The sequence below is a fragment of the Juglans regia genome, chromosome 1, assembly GCF_001411555.2.
Source record: "Juglans regia cultivar Chandler chromosome 1, Walnut 2.0, whole genome shotgun sequence".
NCBI lineage: Eukaryota > Viridiplantae > Streptophyta > Magnoliopsida > Fagales > Juglandaceae > Juglans > Juglans regia.
In genome coordinates this window covers 17781748-17797592 of record NC_049901.1, presented here as the reverse complement: position 1 = coordinate 17797592, position 15845 = coordinate 17781748, and the positions used below count along the sequence as shown (strand labels likewise).

General features: G+C 37.5%; 2 protein-coding genes across 3 annotated transcripts; one reads left to right on the top strand and one right to left on the bottom strand.

Moving 5' to 3' along the window:
* Positions 1–2333: 2333 nt before the first annotated feature.
* LOC118348427 lies at positions 2334–3729 on the bottom strand. Its single transcript, XM_035690049.1, has 2 exons — positions 2474–3729; positions 2334–2373 (listed from the first exon to the last, which is right to left on the bottom strand). Exons 1-2 carry the CDS (start codon positions 3727–3729, stop codon positions 2334–2336), a joined length of 1296 nt encoding a protein of 431 aa, XP_035545942.1.
* Positions 3730–7653: 3924 nt separating this feature from the next.
* On the top strand, positions 7654–15567 carry LOC109022167 (NEDD8-activating enzyme E1 regulatory subunit AXR1-like). Of its 2 annotated transcripts, XM_035694764.1 has the most exons (15): positions 7654–7781; positions 8210–8382; positions 8477–8640; positions 9075–9185; positions 9771–9850; positions 10000–10150; positions 10253–10346; positions 10714–10802; positions 12491–12564; positions 12676–12838; positions 13150–13235; positions 14576–14659; positions 14755–14935; positions 15028–15145; positions 15238–15567. In XM_035694764.1, exons 1-14 carry the CDS (start codon positions 7744–7746, stop codon positions 15109–15111), a joined length of 1572 nt encoding a protein of 523 aa, XP_035550657.1. In that variant the 5' UTR covers positions 7654–7743; the 3' UTR covers positions 15112–15145; positions 15238–15567. The 2 variants fall into 2 exon arrangements, with proteins under 2 accessions (XP_035550657.1, XP_035550656.1); XM_035694763.1 differs by having other exon boundaries at positions 15028–15567.
* The last annotated feature ends 278 nt before the right edge of the window (positions 15568–15845 follow it).

Here is a 15845-nt window from a genome sequence, read left to right as displayed (position 1 = left end):
AGGTACAACAATCGATCAATAAGTCGTCTATAAGTACTTGGGTCTGATAGGGGAACACCAAAATCCTTGCTAAGTTTGAAATTCTACTAAAGAGGAAGCTTAAGACGCTTGCTGCCAAGTGTCATTGAATCAACCAAAATATCCAAAGCATACTTTCTTTGGCACAAGTGAATGCCCTTGGAAGATTTTGCAACTTCCAAGCCAAGAAAATAGCGCAAACAGCCAAGGTCTTTCAGCTTAAATTGAGTGTTAAGGAAGCATTTAAGGGAGGCAATGGAAGATGAACAATTTCCAGCAATAATAATGTCGTCTACATAAACTAGAAGTGCAATGAACGAAGTTCCATCTAGTTTAGTAAAGAGACTGTAATCAGTTTTAGATTGTTGGAATCCAAAAGCAATAAGTGAGCAGGAAAATTTAGAGTACCATTGTCGTGAAGCTTGTTTAAGGCCATAAAGGCTTTTGAGAAGCTTGCATACTTGATTGGGGCCCCCTTTGGTGTAATCGAGTGGTTTACGCATATAAATCTCCTCATCCAAATCTCCATGGAGAAATGTGTTAGTGACGTCAAATTGAAAAAGGAACCAGCCCTTGACAGCTGCAATGGAGAGCAAAATCCTCACTGTAACAAGCTTGGCTACAGGGGAAAATGTTTTGGTATAGTCTACACTTTCTTGTTGTGTAAACCCCTTTACCACAAGTCGTGCTTTCAACCTTTCTACAGACCCATCAACATTAAACTTGGTCTTGTAGATATACTTGCAATCAATAGCCTCTTTCCCAAGAGGCAAATTAGTGATGATCCAAGTTTGGTTTTGTTTGAAGGCTAAGAGTTCAACTTCCATGACTTTACACTAACCAGGGTGTTTCACAGCTTGTTTATAAGTAGTGGGATCAGAGATGGTTAAAGTAGAAGTAGAAAAAGCAGTAAATGAAGGGGAAATTTTCTGGTAAGTTAAAAAATGAGCAAGAGAACAAGAATTACCAATGTTGGACTTGGACAGCAACTGAGAAGTGGCTGGAAGTGAGGTCTGGCTGTAGTGGAACTCTTGCAAATACTGTGTAGCTCTTCTAACTCTGGTGGACTTACGGAGAGGGGGGTTAGATGGTGGAGAAGGGGGGGTTAGGCATATGTGAGGAAGTGAAAGGAAAATGGGAGGGAGGGGAGACAGAGTTGGAAGGTGTGGATGAGGTTTGAGGGTGGTTTGATTTTGAGATGGGGCTGGAATTTGAGATGGGGCTTAGATTTGGATGGAAGAGGCAAGATGTTGAAGTGTGATAGGGCTGAAATTCAAGGGATTGGTGGGAAAGTCAAGTGAATTAGGTAAGGGTTTAGTAAAAACAAGTGTGGGAGAGGGGTTGGATGAGAGATGAGGTAAATGTTGGAAATGAAAGGTGGATTCATGGAATATGACATCCCGAGATATAAATGTGGTTCTTGATTCAAGATTAAGGAGTTTGTAACCTTTAGTACCAAAAGGGTACCCTATAAAAATGCACATGTGACCTCAAAGGTCAAATTTCTTCCTACCTTGATGTAAGGTGGTGGCAAAACATAGTGAACCAAAAACTCTTAAGTGAGAATATGAAGGTGGAGAGTTAAAAAGAAGTTCAAAATGGGTTTTATTTTTAAGTCAAGGACTAGGAGTCCTATTAATGAGGTATGTGGTTGTTAAAACACAGTCATTCCAAAATTCAAGAGGAAGACTAGCTTGGAATTTTAAAGCCCGAACTACATTGAGAATGTGTTGATGCTTTCGTTCCACAATTAGTGTGATGAATAATACCTTTGTTGTTGAAAAAATCGTGCATAAGAAATTCTTTGCCATTGTCACTTCTTAGAATTTTGATTTTGAAATCAAATTGATTTTCAATTAAATTGGCAAAAGATTCTATGTTTTTTCTAGTTTCAGCTTTAGTGTGAAGAAGATAGAGCCAAGTGCTTCTAGTAAAATCATCAACTATGGTAAGAAAATAATTAGAACCATCATAGGTAGGGACTGAATTGGGTCCCTAGAGGTCACAATGCACAATTTCAAAAGGTCTAATTGTTTTATGTTTGCTGTGAGGAAAATGAAGTGTATGAAATTTTGCAAGTGTACAAACATAACATGGTTTTGTATTAATGATATTAATGTGGTCTTTTACAATAGGATATGCAATCATATTTTAAAGTGGAAATGAAAGATGGTCTAGGCGACAATGCCATAGGTCAGTAACAGTATGAGAATAGGAAACACAAGCTATTGGTGGAGTTTTGTAGAATTTTGAAAGTGTTGAGGCCAAAGTAGATGGAGAAACAGTAGTATTAAGTAAGTAATAAAGTTCATTTCTTACTTCACCTTTCCCAATCGTTGTCCATGAGAGAAGGTCCTATATGAGTAAAAAATCAAGAAAAAACACAAGACACCAAGTGAGTGAAGCAGCCAATTTCTGGGCTAAGATAAGATTATATTTAAAAGAGGGAACACACAAAACATTGTTAAGAGAAATGGAAGATGCCAATTGAATAGTGCCAGTGTGCGTGACAGGAACATTAGTTCCATTTGGGAGCCTAACTGAGTGAGAGATAGAGGCTATGATGGAGGTGAGCAGAAAGGGGCAGAAGACCATGTGGTCTGTTGCGCCTATATCAATGATCCAAGGAATGTTTGTAGTGGATAAACAAAGTGATATATCATAGATGTGAGGAGTCGATGTAGAAGGCAAATTGGATTGAATCTGATTAGCAGAAGGCTGAACAACAATGGAAAGCTCCCGAGGTTGAAGTAAAGCCAGAAGTTGCTGGTACTGAGTCTTAGTGAGACCCACTTGAGCATCACTGATAGTCTCTGGTTCTGAGGCAGATTGAGCAGCAACAACAGAGGAACCTTGTGTGTTATTGAACAATTTATGGTCAGGTGGGTAGCCATGAAGCATATAGTATTTCTCCATCGTGTGTCCAGACATGTTACAGTGGGAACATATAGGTGGCTCAGCATTTCCGACTTTGAAACAAGTATCAAGGATGTGGCTAGTGATTTTACAATAAGTACAATATGCTCTGTCTTTCTTGGGTTTGGATTGAGGGAAAGCTTTAGTGGGGTTTGGGTACGATTTTATGACTGCAAAGGCCAAGGAGTCAGGAGAAGGGTTGGTGGATGCCATCTGGGAATGGCGTTCCTGTTGTTGAATTAGGGATAAGACTTTGGTGAGTGGAGGTAATGGGTCGAGCAGCATAATTTGATCCTGAATAGGGGAATAACTATCGTGCAAGCCCATAAAAAATTGAAACACGCAATCACGTTGATAATGATCGGATAATGTTTTCATTGAACCACAAGTGCAAATAGGGATAGGATCATAAATCAACAACTCATCCCAAAGAGTTTTTAGCTTGTCGTAATAAACACTTATAGTGTCAGATTCTTGGAGAAGGCTAGCTAAGTTCTTCTTGAACTGGTAGATTTGCAGGCCGCTCTGATGAGCAAATCGATCCTTAAGATCAAGCCAGATCTCACTGACATCATCAAGGAAAGCGATGTTGGATCTGATAGAAGGGCAAATGGAATTTTGTAGCCATGAGGCTACCATATCGTTGCAGCAGTTCCATAGATCAAGAAGAGGATCATTTGGGTCAGTGGGTTGAGGAAGTGAGCTGGAAATAAACCCCAACTTGTTCTTCATGTGGAGAGCCCTCCTTATCGCACGCGACAAGGTAATATAGTTGTCATTGGTGAGGAAATCCATGACAAAATCACGACATGGTTGTTGCCGTTGTCTAGGTGAAAAGAATTGTTAGGGTCTGTGAGGTTTAGGTAACGGATTATGGTTGTGGCACTGTAGGTGTTTGAGGGTTTGTTGGAAGAGACAGAGAGATGCGTGGAAGATGAGGAATCGTCTGAACTATCGGGAGAATCGTCCATGGATGGTGCTCTCGAGGCTCTGGATACCATAATAGGGTTTAGAAATCAAAGAGGGCAGAGAGCTATTTCACACGAAGGAGATGGAGAATGCTTGAATATTCCTGTGTATATTGATACCGTAGCACTGTACAACCAACAAATATATATACATCTAAAGCGTAACAAACTAACTGCTAATGTACCACAATGGTAATTCTCTAACAATAGGAAAATATCTACAGAATAATCAAAAGAATATTCGAGAAATGAAATATATGAAATATGTACAGTATCATCCATGCTCAGACTTATGATTTAATACAAGATGACATGAAGCTTCTGTAGTAGATGAACGACCTATAGCTGGGAGATCATTATTATGTAATACGTGTTGCCCTTTCGCGTGCATCCCTCTGCTGCAGAACTATGTCGTCGTGTGGGTTGCCTTCCAAACAAGGCTCGAGAAATTAGATCTCCAAGAATCAAAGCCTCTGCACCGAACCTCTATGGAGCTAGCCGTGCGAAATACGAAGAGGTTGCAAAATATTTGATAAAAAGAAAAAATAATTACACATAATTGATAAATAAATAAACAAAGGAAGCAAGACAAGAAAAAGGAAATGCATGAGAAATACGAACGCCCAAGAAAACAGTGAACTGTAACATATGGTTTGCATACTCTCACGGGACTTTCAACGGTTTTCTCCAATAAAATATTATAAAAAATTAATACAATTAGTAGTGGGGTTCACCACATTAAATTTTATAAAAAAGCCAAATTAATCTTATCTCATCTCTTTAAACAAACACACACTTCATATTATGTCATCTTATGTCATCTATACTCAACATATAAATACTATTCACACATATTTCAAAAAATTCCATCTCATATGCGAAAACAAACAAGACAAAGTTGCAAAAATTAATTATTCATTGGTTTAAAAAATATCAAAAAGTCTACTTGCACCTAGCATGGGATCCCCCCACGTACCCGTTCCACGTGGAAAAATTGAAACGACGCTTTTTGTGTTTAACCCAAATGACAGAACACCAACACAAGTTACTGAGCGAGAGTGTGTTGTGTGAAAGTGGAGAAAGATGCCTTGGAGCAGGTTTTCTGGTTCTCTAAGGTCAACGTGGCGATTAACATGGACAACACTTTCCTTTTGGGTAACGTTTTTAGAGAATTTGACGACTTCCTTCTGCATTTTTTTGCTCAGGTCGCTGCTACTAGAGCAGCTGCAGAGGATGCCTATCACGTCTTTAGAAAATGAATCTCTCTTTCTCTCTCTCTCTCTCTCTTCCAATGAATTTTGTCGCCGAGAAAAATGGCTGGTTTCGACATCGTTTTGGTTCTCCGCATCTTCATGGAGAATTCAATTTCATAGAAATTAATGCCACTCTAGTATTCTACGCTATACTATTTTGCCAAATTAAATAGATTGGACTGATGAAAAATCTCATATTCAACTCGCTTGGCACTTTTTTACGTCTCTCTAAAATTTCAACTATTAAGATGATCTTGTTACAATTTCTCTTCTAATGTAACATGCCGATTGTAAGGAATATTTCTCAGTACAATCTTGAGCACACGGTGATTATCTGTTGACTAGATCTGATTTTTCAACCATGATGATCTCATGAGTGTGTTCTCCACTTTCACGAACAGAGCAAGGTTCGTCTTCTTCCTCTACCCACGAACAAAGCAAAGGCTGGGTCTTCTTCTCATCTTCTTCGTCTACCCACGAAGACGAACACAAGTTAGGTTCTTCTCATGTCCTAAAGAGCAGTACGTGGTCGCATGCCCTAATGAGCAGATTCGGTGATTTTGGGTCTTCTTCATCTACCCACGAACAGAGAAAGGTACTGTTATTTGATTTATCAATTATTTTAGTAAAAAAAAATTGATGTAAAGAGCAAACTAGCATTATAAAGGCACTACGTGCAAAGCACAGGCTACAAACATAGTTTCTGGGCATTGAAAGTATGATATTATGCAAACAACTAGTTACAGTTCATCATGAAAACATAGCATACCTCTGGAAAAAATCTAAAATAAATAACACCCAAGCTGCCTATCAATGCGTTCTCCTTCAAAGCACAAATAAAAGTCCAAATGGAAATGCTGCACCTGAGGGATAGAAAAGGCAAGAAATCTTAGTTCCGACGGCATTCCCTCCTTTCTCTTCAGGTTTCATTTTGAGAAACGCTTCTAGACAGCCTTGCTGTTTATAGGAGTAAAACAGCCCTCCACTAAGCATTAGACATGTAAGAAAGTGATGAATTAGCACAATACACAAGGATACAGGTGATTAAAACTAAAAGGTTAAACATTGAAGGAGCTTTCACCCCTGCGGCCCTGTTGTTGTCTTACTTTGGCGAGATATCCGACTAGGTAAAATATCAACTTCAAATCCTTGTCTGTTTTCTAGTAGAAATTATCTAAAAATTGATTATTTTTGTATTGAAAATTTTCGTTAGGCTCAATTGAAAAATATAGTCTTTGTCTATTTGAATTTTTTTTTTCAAAAAAAAAAGAAGGGATTTCTCGTTTCTTTTTCTTTGAGCGAACTATTACTAGGTACTTGTTCCTGCAATATTTTCCAAAAATGGAATCTGGATTTTGGCCTAGCATGTCCAATGGATCCATCTTCCTTAGAGAAAGAAATTGGTGGAAGAAGTTGTCTTTAGTGACCGTGAGATCGTTCGATTTGACATAGAAGCTTGCTTACTGAAACCCACTAAACATTCTTTGGCATAAAGAACCCAACATCGGCTTAAGCTTGCTAAGCCATAAAGATCTTAAGCAAGCTTGTTGAAACCCACTAAAAGCTAGTTTTTTCATGTAGAACCCAACAACTTGTGAATGACTTGGAACCCAACAACTTGTGAACGACTTAGAAAAATCTGTAGTAGAAAAGTAGAAACAACGGCTTTGAAAGTAGCTTCTACTGCAGATGTAAACAGATCAGGGGATAAATCTGCAGGTAAAAATCCATTTTCATCTGAGGAACCTTTTGATTCTTTTGTTGACAAGCCCCTGAGCTTAAGATTCTTCTCCAGTTTCTACCACATCTGGCTTGTCTCATCAATTTGCTGTTGCAACTGAAGAACCTCAGAATCTTTATTTAGAATTTCAAACTAAAATTTTTGGGGTCCGTTCGTGCCGACTGGGGGGGTTGAGCTTCGTCCGTGCCGTGGGATGAGTGTGGGTTGGGATGGAGTGGAAGACGAAGAATGTGGCATGGGAGGGCTGTATGAGACGTTATGATCGGGTGTTGCCATATGCAGAACATGTAAAATGAAAAGCTTACGTGGAGCCTTACTATTAGAGGACTGTTTATTGAAGAAGACCAGCCAGACCGGTCTCTAGGTTTTCTTTTTCATTTTCTCACTATTTTTATGTTTTTGTTCTTTTCCAAGTAATGCTACATACAGTCGTGAAATGCGTAAATTTCGTACAATTATTTTAAAAAAGAGTGAGGTCTACTATTAAAAATTAATTTCTTTTCATGTGAGTTCTATATTTATTTATTTTTTTTAAAGCGATTATACGACGTTTGTACACTCACAACTGTAAGTATCATTTCTCTTAATTTTATAAATATATCGACAGCCAATTCCACCGATGGTAAACGCCGGTACCTGGGGCGGAACTGAAAAAATATAGACAATACTCTGCAAAACTCAAATAGAGAAGAAAAAATAAAAAGATGGCTTACCAAACGACGCCGTTTGGAAAAAAATCCAGTGACTTTAGTTCCTCTCTTCCCGTCCGCAGTGATAGACTCAATAGTCAATAGTCACACCAACACACTGCGTAGGTACCAAGCGAAATTTTTGAGCAGCAGACAGCATGGCTGAACCCAAAATCAAATACGATCGCCAGCTCAGGTACCGCGTCTCCCTTCTCGGAAAATTTTCCCGTCTCCATCTTTTTCCAAAAATTCATCTCTCTCTCTCTCTCTCTCTCTCAGTTACTTTTGATTCCTCGTAAATTATTTTCCAAGAAAACCGTTTCCCCAGAGGAAAGTCATATATTCTGTAAAGATTTACTGCAATTCGCTCTGAGTTAGCCTTTTTGTTTTTGCTTATAGCTCTTTCCTTTATTACACTTTGTTATTAATTTTTTTAATTATCTAATTTTTAGTTAAATTTAAATCCATTTTTTTTTTTCTTATCGTTGATGAATGAGCAAAAGAATATATACTAATAAAATAACAAAAAATGAACTCGGAAGTGTTGTGTGCAATTTATGTCTCCTTTATTTTGAAATTATTACTGTGAGAAGCTCGATTTACTGAAGCTGAAAGAAATTTTAGGATTTGGGGTGAACAAGGACAGGCAGCCCTTGAGAAAGCTAGTATATGCTTACTCAATTGCGGTCCAACCGGTTCTGAGACACTAAAGAATCTTGTTCTTGGTGGGGTTGGAAGCATCACTGTAATTGATGGATCCAAGGTTGACGCTGGGGACCTTGGAAATAATTTTATGGGTATGTATGAATGTGTTCTATATGTGATGCTATATTTCCCTGCTGCCTTCTTAAATTAACTGCCTTTTCTTGTTATTCTCTATAATGATGGTAGTGGATGAATCTAGCGTTGGGCAGTCGAAGGCAAAATGTGTATGCGCATTTCTTCAAGAGCTAAATGATGCTGTTAAGGCCAAGTTTATAGAAGAGTATCCAGAGTCGTTAATTGAGACCAATCCCTCATTTTTTTCCCAGTTTACATTGGTAGTAGCTACTCAGGTATGGAAGCTAATGTTTACCTACTTTTCCATCGTGAAGATGACATAGTTCAAGTAGAGCACATTGCTTTGCATACCATGGATCTTTTTGCAATCTACGTCTTGCAAATAAACCATCATTTGCTTTTTTATTTTAATGAAGCAGACAATTTATGTTTTGTTGTTATATGTAGGATGTAGATGAACTTTTATATGTGCAAAAAAAATAGAAAATTAAGAAAAGGAAAAGAAAAATTGAGTGTCCAAGGTGGCTTGTACTTGTGGTTGTGTTGCACCCAGATTTTTTATAACATTTGTGTGGGTTGTATCTCATTCATAAATTGGATGGCAGTGGCCTTCTGAATGCATAATCTAGTTTCGATGTTTTGTCAAATTTTCTGTTTCATCATATTAACTTCAATAAATATAACTGAGTCTTCATACTTCCACTTTCAGCTAGGGGAAGACTCGATGCTAAAGCTTGATAGAATCTGTAGGGAGGCAAATGTAATGTTGATCTTTGCTCGCTCCTATGGCCTTACTGGTTTTGTCCGAATCAGTGTGAAGGTAATCTTCTTTAACTTTATTAGGCTGCATTTGGGTGCTGAGGTGATCTCAGATGATTTGAGTTGATTTGTGAATAGTAGTGTTTGTGGGTCCCATTGAGATGTGTTTGAATGTATGAAATAGGTTGATAGATGTTTAACTTTTTATGGGAAGTTGAAAAAGTAGTGGGTTCCATCAATGTTTGGTTTGAGATAGGTTGAGATGTTGACCCTTATTGTTCCTCCAAAGGGATAACCTGGACACAAGAAGGATGATCAATAGGGTTTCCCTTAAGCGCAGATCTAGCTTAACATTTCTCTGTTTGAATCATCAGCAACATTCCTTTGACTATTAACTTGTTATCTAAAAAAAGAACCTCTGGAGCTTGGCATACAATTTCCGTGAGGTAGGGACTACAGTTAGTCAAAATTTATGTACTTTTTGATAATTAATGGAAGAATTAATTAGGGAATGCCAAAGGCATAGCCCAACTTCATAGGAGTTAAATTAAAATTTATCCGAAGGCTTATACCAAAATGGTATCACATGTAGAAATTTAGCTGTACAAAAACAGTGCTATATCCAATTTTTTCTTATTTGTGGTAGGAACATACAGTTGTTGAGTCAAAGCCTGACCATTTTCTGGATGATCTCCGGTTGAATAATCCATGGCCCGAGCTCAGGAGGTACATATTTATTTCCCTTTGCTTGGCTATTGCATGTTGTCAAATGTATGTTGGTGTCTGGTCTGGGACACTTTTCAGCCATAATGTTTTGTCCTGAGAGCATCCACCTTGTGTTCCATATACATGATCGGGATTGTATCACATGATAGGTTTGCAGAAAGCATTGATTTAGATGTGCAAGATACTGTGGCCCATAAGCATACACCATATGTGGTCATTCTTGTCAAGATGGCAGATAAATGGGCCAAAAGCCATGGTGGTAGCCTTCCATCAACCAGGGAAGAGAAAAAAGAGTTCAAGGTTTACCTGTTTCCTTCATAGCTTTTATGTTGGCAGCTTTATTTTATTGATCATTTGTTAAATTTCTTTCGGGTAAAGTGATATATGTCTTGGCCATTTTAGGACCTTCTTAAAGCCAGTATGGTTGCAGCGGACGAAGATAACTATAGAGAAGCTATTGAGGCCTCATTTAAGGTCTTTGCTCCTCGAGGAATTAGTAAGTAACTAAGCATATAATATTCACAATCATAGGTGCTGATTTTTCTTGATGTTATGATGAAAATAAGCTACATACTCATGTTAATCGGATTAAATACCCTCCCCAGCATTAAATACCCTTCTCAGCATTTGTTTTGTAGCATATATTTTACATATCTAACATAAAGTCTCAGATCTTCATCATTAAAAAAGAAATGCATAGAGTTGATTCAGGTGCATGGTTGACAAGATGGTTGGTATGTTAGGCATCCAATATTTCACTTTCTACCATATTGGGATAGAGTTGGGATTGGCATGAGTCACCTTCCTCCAATATGCCTGGTTGAAACAAGTGCTTATTTTTTTCCTCATTTTGTGCATCTCAGGTTCAGACTTGCAACAGATTCTTAATGATAACCGTGCTGAAGTTGATTCTAATTCATCAGATTTTTGGGTGATGGTGGCTGCTCTGAAGGTTTGTGACTCCAAGCAGCATTTTTGACTTATATCTTTACTTGAATCTGATAGAACTGATATCGAATTCATTAGTGTTTATTTCTTAGAAGTACCGACATGTCTCTGCAAAGAGGCATTTAGAATAAGTTTCTGAGTTGACGGGCAAGGTTTTGGTACACCCTGGAGAATTATATTGTGGATATTTCCAAGAAAGTCGGCTTTTGAGTCAACCACCTTCTTTTACATTGCTCAATTGATAAACATCAATATCAATGTGATTCGGGAGCCTTGTTGTGGTCGGTCTGTTCGGAAACCACTGGCAACTGATGTTGATGTGATCTACAATTTTAACAGCCAACACCAGTCAGTTCAGCCATGGGAAACCACCAGCAACCAACCCCAGGATGTTGGTAGACGCTTGCATGATCACAATTAGGGGTGTAAAATTTTTTCTTTGGACTGAGAAAACCAACCGGATCAACGGGTTTCAGTCGGTCCAGACCGGACCAATCAAGGGACCGGTCAGTCTCGGTCCAAGAAAGTGAAGAACTTGAGTTTTCTGGTCTGGTCTTGGGGTAGGGTTTTTTTTTCAAGTAATTATGTAATTTTCTTCTAACTAATTATAAATAATTATTTGATTCTCTTCTAACCTAATTATTTATAATTAGATTATATAAAAATTAAAGGTTAAGAATTTTAAGACAAAGTATTAACTATTAATTATTTATAGCACGCATACTATTAGCATTATTAATTTATTATACTTAATTAAAATATTGAATTAGTTAATTTATTATACTTGATTAAAATACTTAATTAGACTTTATTCTTAGATTATATCATTCACTTTGATTTTTTTTTATCATTTTATATAATTTTTTGTCAAAAAATTGAAAAAAATATAGTCCGGACTGAAATACCCCGATAAGACTGACCGGATTGAACCAAAACGGACCAGTCCGGTCTGGTCCAAAGTCCTTATTGGTCCAAACTTTTGTTGGACTAAAAACATTGGTCCGGTCCGAAATTCTCCTCCAAGTGACCGGACCAGACAGGACCGATTACACCCCTAATCACAATTAACAAAACCACATGAGAGTTGCCAATAACCATGGAACCCCAAGTTTTCATCGGTTGACATGACTTCTGTTGGAAATCGATTTTTTATTACAGATCCCCACCCGATTAATGTTGGAAATCAACAGTTTTCAATCGGATGGGCCAGGGCAGGTTTTCTCCTGTCCTAGAGTTGTTGAATTCCAAGGAGCAGATGCATGGAAAGTGTCTAGTTGTCATGCGTCCCTTTGGAAGAATTGAAATAGGATGTTAATTTCTCTCTTAATCTAAAGCTTTAACCCCTTACTGTCATATTTATCATTACCCCTTCCCTCTTCTTCCCTCTCAATGCAAGCATACACGCACCATACATATATGTATGTTGTATTAGAATTGACCAATTTCATGCTTTTTAACTTTTTTGTGTAGTACCCTATTTCCTCTCACATGTACTATGTACTTTGGTACCCTATAAATTTCTTTATCTGGTTGGGATCTGGGTCTACCCTGTTATAAGTTTCCGTGCCATTTCTGAAAACTTAACATTGCTATTTTATTTTTGTTATGGTGTGTCATTAATTAAAATTTTATTTTTGTTAAAGGCGTTCATCAAGTTAAGTTGAATAATGGTGTACTTTCCTCACTTTTCAGGAATTTATAGCAAATGAAGGTAGTGGCGAGGCACCACTTGAGGGATCAATACCTGATATGACATCGTCTACTGAGTCAGTGGCTTAATCTCTCCAAAATATAATGCTATCTTTTTTGGGTTCTAAAATTACAAACAAACTAGAAAATAGCTTGTTGAGACAAGCTCTCTATCAACTATCTTGTAGGCTTTATGTAAATCTGCAGAACATTTTCCAAGCGAAGGCTGAGGCTGATTGTCTTGTTATTGAGCAACGAGTTAGATATATTCTGAAGAAAATTGGTAAAGATCCAAATAGCATCTCAAAGACAACAGTAAAAAGCTTCTGTAGAAATGCAAGAAAACTAAGAGTAAGTCTGGAGCTATAGCCTTCTTCCCCCCACTTTTGTTGTAATACTTATAATCACCTTTTGCCCAGTACGATGTTCTATCACCTTTTGTCTCATCATTCCTCTACATGCAATACTTACATATGTTCATTTTGATTTAGCTAATGACCTTTCTTTAATACATCTTTATTTATACTGTTTTTGACAAGCATCTTTACTTGTACTGATATCTCAAATAGATGTAAATGTCTCATTGATCAAGCATAGCTTATGATTGCTTATTGTTTTTGCCTTGTTTGCCTCCAATAAGATATTGATTTTTTACTTTGTAGGTTTGCAGGTATCGCTCCATTGAAGACGAATTTAATTCTCCGATTTTACCAGAGTTACAGAAGTATCTGACAGATGAAGATTACAGGTGTCTTTGAATATATTGTTTATGCTTTCAGATAATATTTGAATGTTCAATTATTTATTAATTATGCATCTTTGATCATCTCTGTACTTCATGCACAGTATGAGAGTGTGAGACCTTGTGCCTTTGAGACCGTTTCTCTGGTACAAAGTTTGAGGGGATGCTTGAGGAATGAGATAAGATGAGAATTTTGTGAATAGTAGTAAAATAGTTTGTGAATAGTAGTGAAATAGTTTGAGTTAAGATCTTTTATTGGGTTTTGGGAATGAAGAGAGAAAAAGTTGAATAAAAATATTATAAAGTTAAATATTTTTAGAATATAATTTTTTAATATAATTTTTGTTTTGAAATTTGAAAAAGCTGTAGTTTGTTGGAAGTTTGAAAAAATTGTAATGATTAAGTAATGATTAGATGAAAAAGTTGAAAATTTGAAATTGAAAAGTATTTGTATTTGTGTGATGCTTGAGAATGAAATTATGAGAAATTTTGAGATGAGATTCCATGCAAACTACCCTACTATATGCAGACGGCAGGACGGGCCTGATTGTGGGCACGTCGCAGTCAATGCGCGTGTCTTGACTTGCTGACCTCCTGTCCAACAAAGCCAAGTCCCTAGACTCGCCATGGGGTCCAGGTCAGGCTCTGGATCCCAAGCCCTTGACAAGGCCTGACTCGCGACCAAAGAAATCGAGGCCCTAGAGTCGTTGCGGGGTAAGGCCAAGTTCAGAGCCCTAAAGGGACTAGAGAGAATGGTAGAGAGAATGGAATAAAAAAAAGATTCCATTCCCAAACAAGCCCTAAAGCTTTTGAGCAGCAAGAGTGCACATGGATTCTTTAGGCATTACCTTTGCCAATATAATAAAATATTATAGAAAAACAGTACAGTGAGAATAATGATGAAAGCCCAGTAACAAAGTTGTGTGCAATCAATAGAAAATTAGGAAATTATGCTTCATTTTTTCCGATCCAATTTAATTGGGGTTTCAGAATACAGTACAGCTGATGTGACTCTCTTGATATAAAACATTTGGTTGGGATTGATTGGTGTAGACTGTCGATTGCCTAATTCCTTGATCCTACATTGCCTTTGATTGTCTTTGGTATACAACTTCAGCTTGTGGATTTTTTTATCTTCTGCACTAATTGAGTTTTACACCCTAGAATGTAACTGTTATTTTTTCTCTTTGGGTGCAATTTTTTCTGATGTAAGACAAGGTAAAAGATACATATACCTGATGCACAACCAAATTTGAAACAGAAAGAACAAAGTTACGTATTGACAGAGATCCTATTGACAGAGAACCTCTTGCTTACAGCCTATTTTCTTGTTATATGAATGGCAGCGTAGCTGTTGGGTTCTACATTTTGCTTCGAGCTGTTGATCGTTTTGCTGCTAATTACAACAGTTTTCCTGGACAATTTCATGGGTAACACCTACATTTGACAATACCATGTCTTTCTAACAGATCTTCCTATTTTTAAGTCCACCTTTCCTTGCTAAGTCTATTGTTAATGTCCACAGAGGGATGGATGAGGACATTTCCCGATTGAAGACTACAGCTGTTGGCCTCCTTAGTGACTTAGGTTGCAATGGCTCAACCTTGACAGAGGACCTTATCAATGAGATGTGCCGATTTGGTGCTTCACAACTCCACGCAGTTGCTGCCTTCATTGGAGGAATTGCATCACAAGAAGTTATCAAGGTTTTCTTTCTTGTCCTATTTTCAAATTCTTTTCTCCTGATGTTACCCTCAATCAACTCTTAGCTGATGACATGTCACTATATTCATTACAGCTTATAACAAGACAATTCGTACCCATGTCTGGGACTTTCATCTTCAATGGCATTGATCACAAGTCACAATTGTTGTGCTTGTAGTAGTTCTGGAGCTGAAACAGCTTTGAAATGACTGGTCTATTCTCATCTTCCCTTGGCTGAAAATATGTTGCAATTGTAGTCCCAGTAATATAGTTTACTCGGCAGCTCTGTAATTTTTGCATGCAGATGCCCCCCTCCCTTTCCAGTAGTGGAGCAGAAACTTATCCGTACGAGCAGCTTTGTTAAACATGTTATATATGGGCTATTTTGAATGGAAGCATTGTTCACCGTGATTGAAGGCATGGTCCACTGGCTTGATGTAGTTTCCATGATATGGAGGTTTTGTGACTGGATTGATGTCTGTGGAGGTGAGAGAGAGACAGAGAGTGAGATTATAAAAACTAATTTTCAGCCTCTCACCTTTATATTGTCCATGAAATAGATGGTCGTTACCCCTACATTTTTTGATATTTTTTTTAGAGCCGTTCCCCCTACATTAAAGAATAGCTTATTTCACTCCATTTGTTTGACATAATATTCTACCCACCGAAGAAGGTACTCCAATATTCAGGTGCTTATAAAAAAATAAAAATAAAAATTAAAATAAAAAGCGGATTTATTCTCCATCATTAGACCTATGATTATACATGTCATTAACATTTAAAGTTTAGGAGTTGGCTTTTAAGTGGTAAAGGCCTTGGTCTTGTTGCTATACTCTTCTAGATTTAAGGTTTGAACTCTTGGGTGGAAGGAATGTTGATGATTTACTTAATGTGTGATGTGGGTACGGTCTA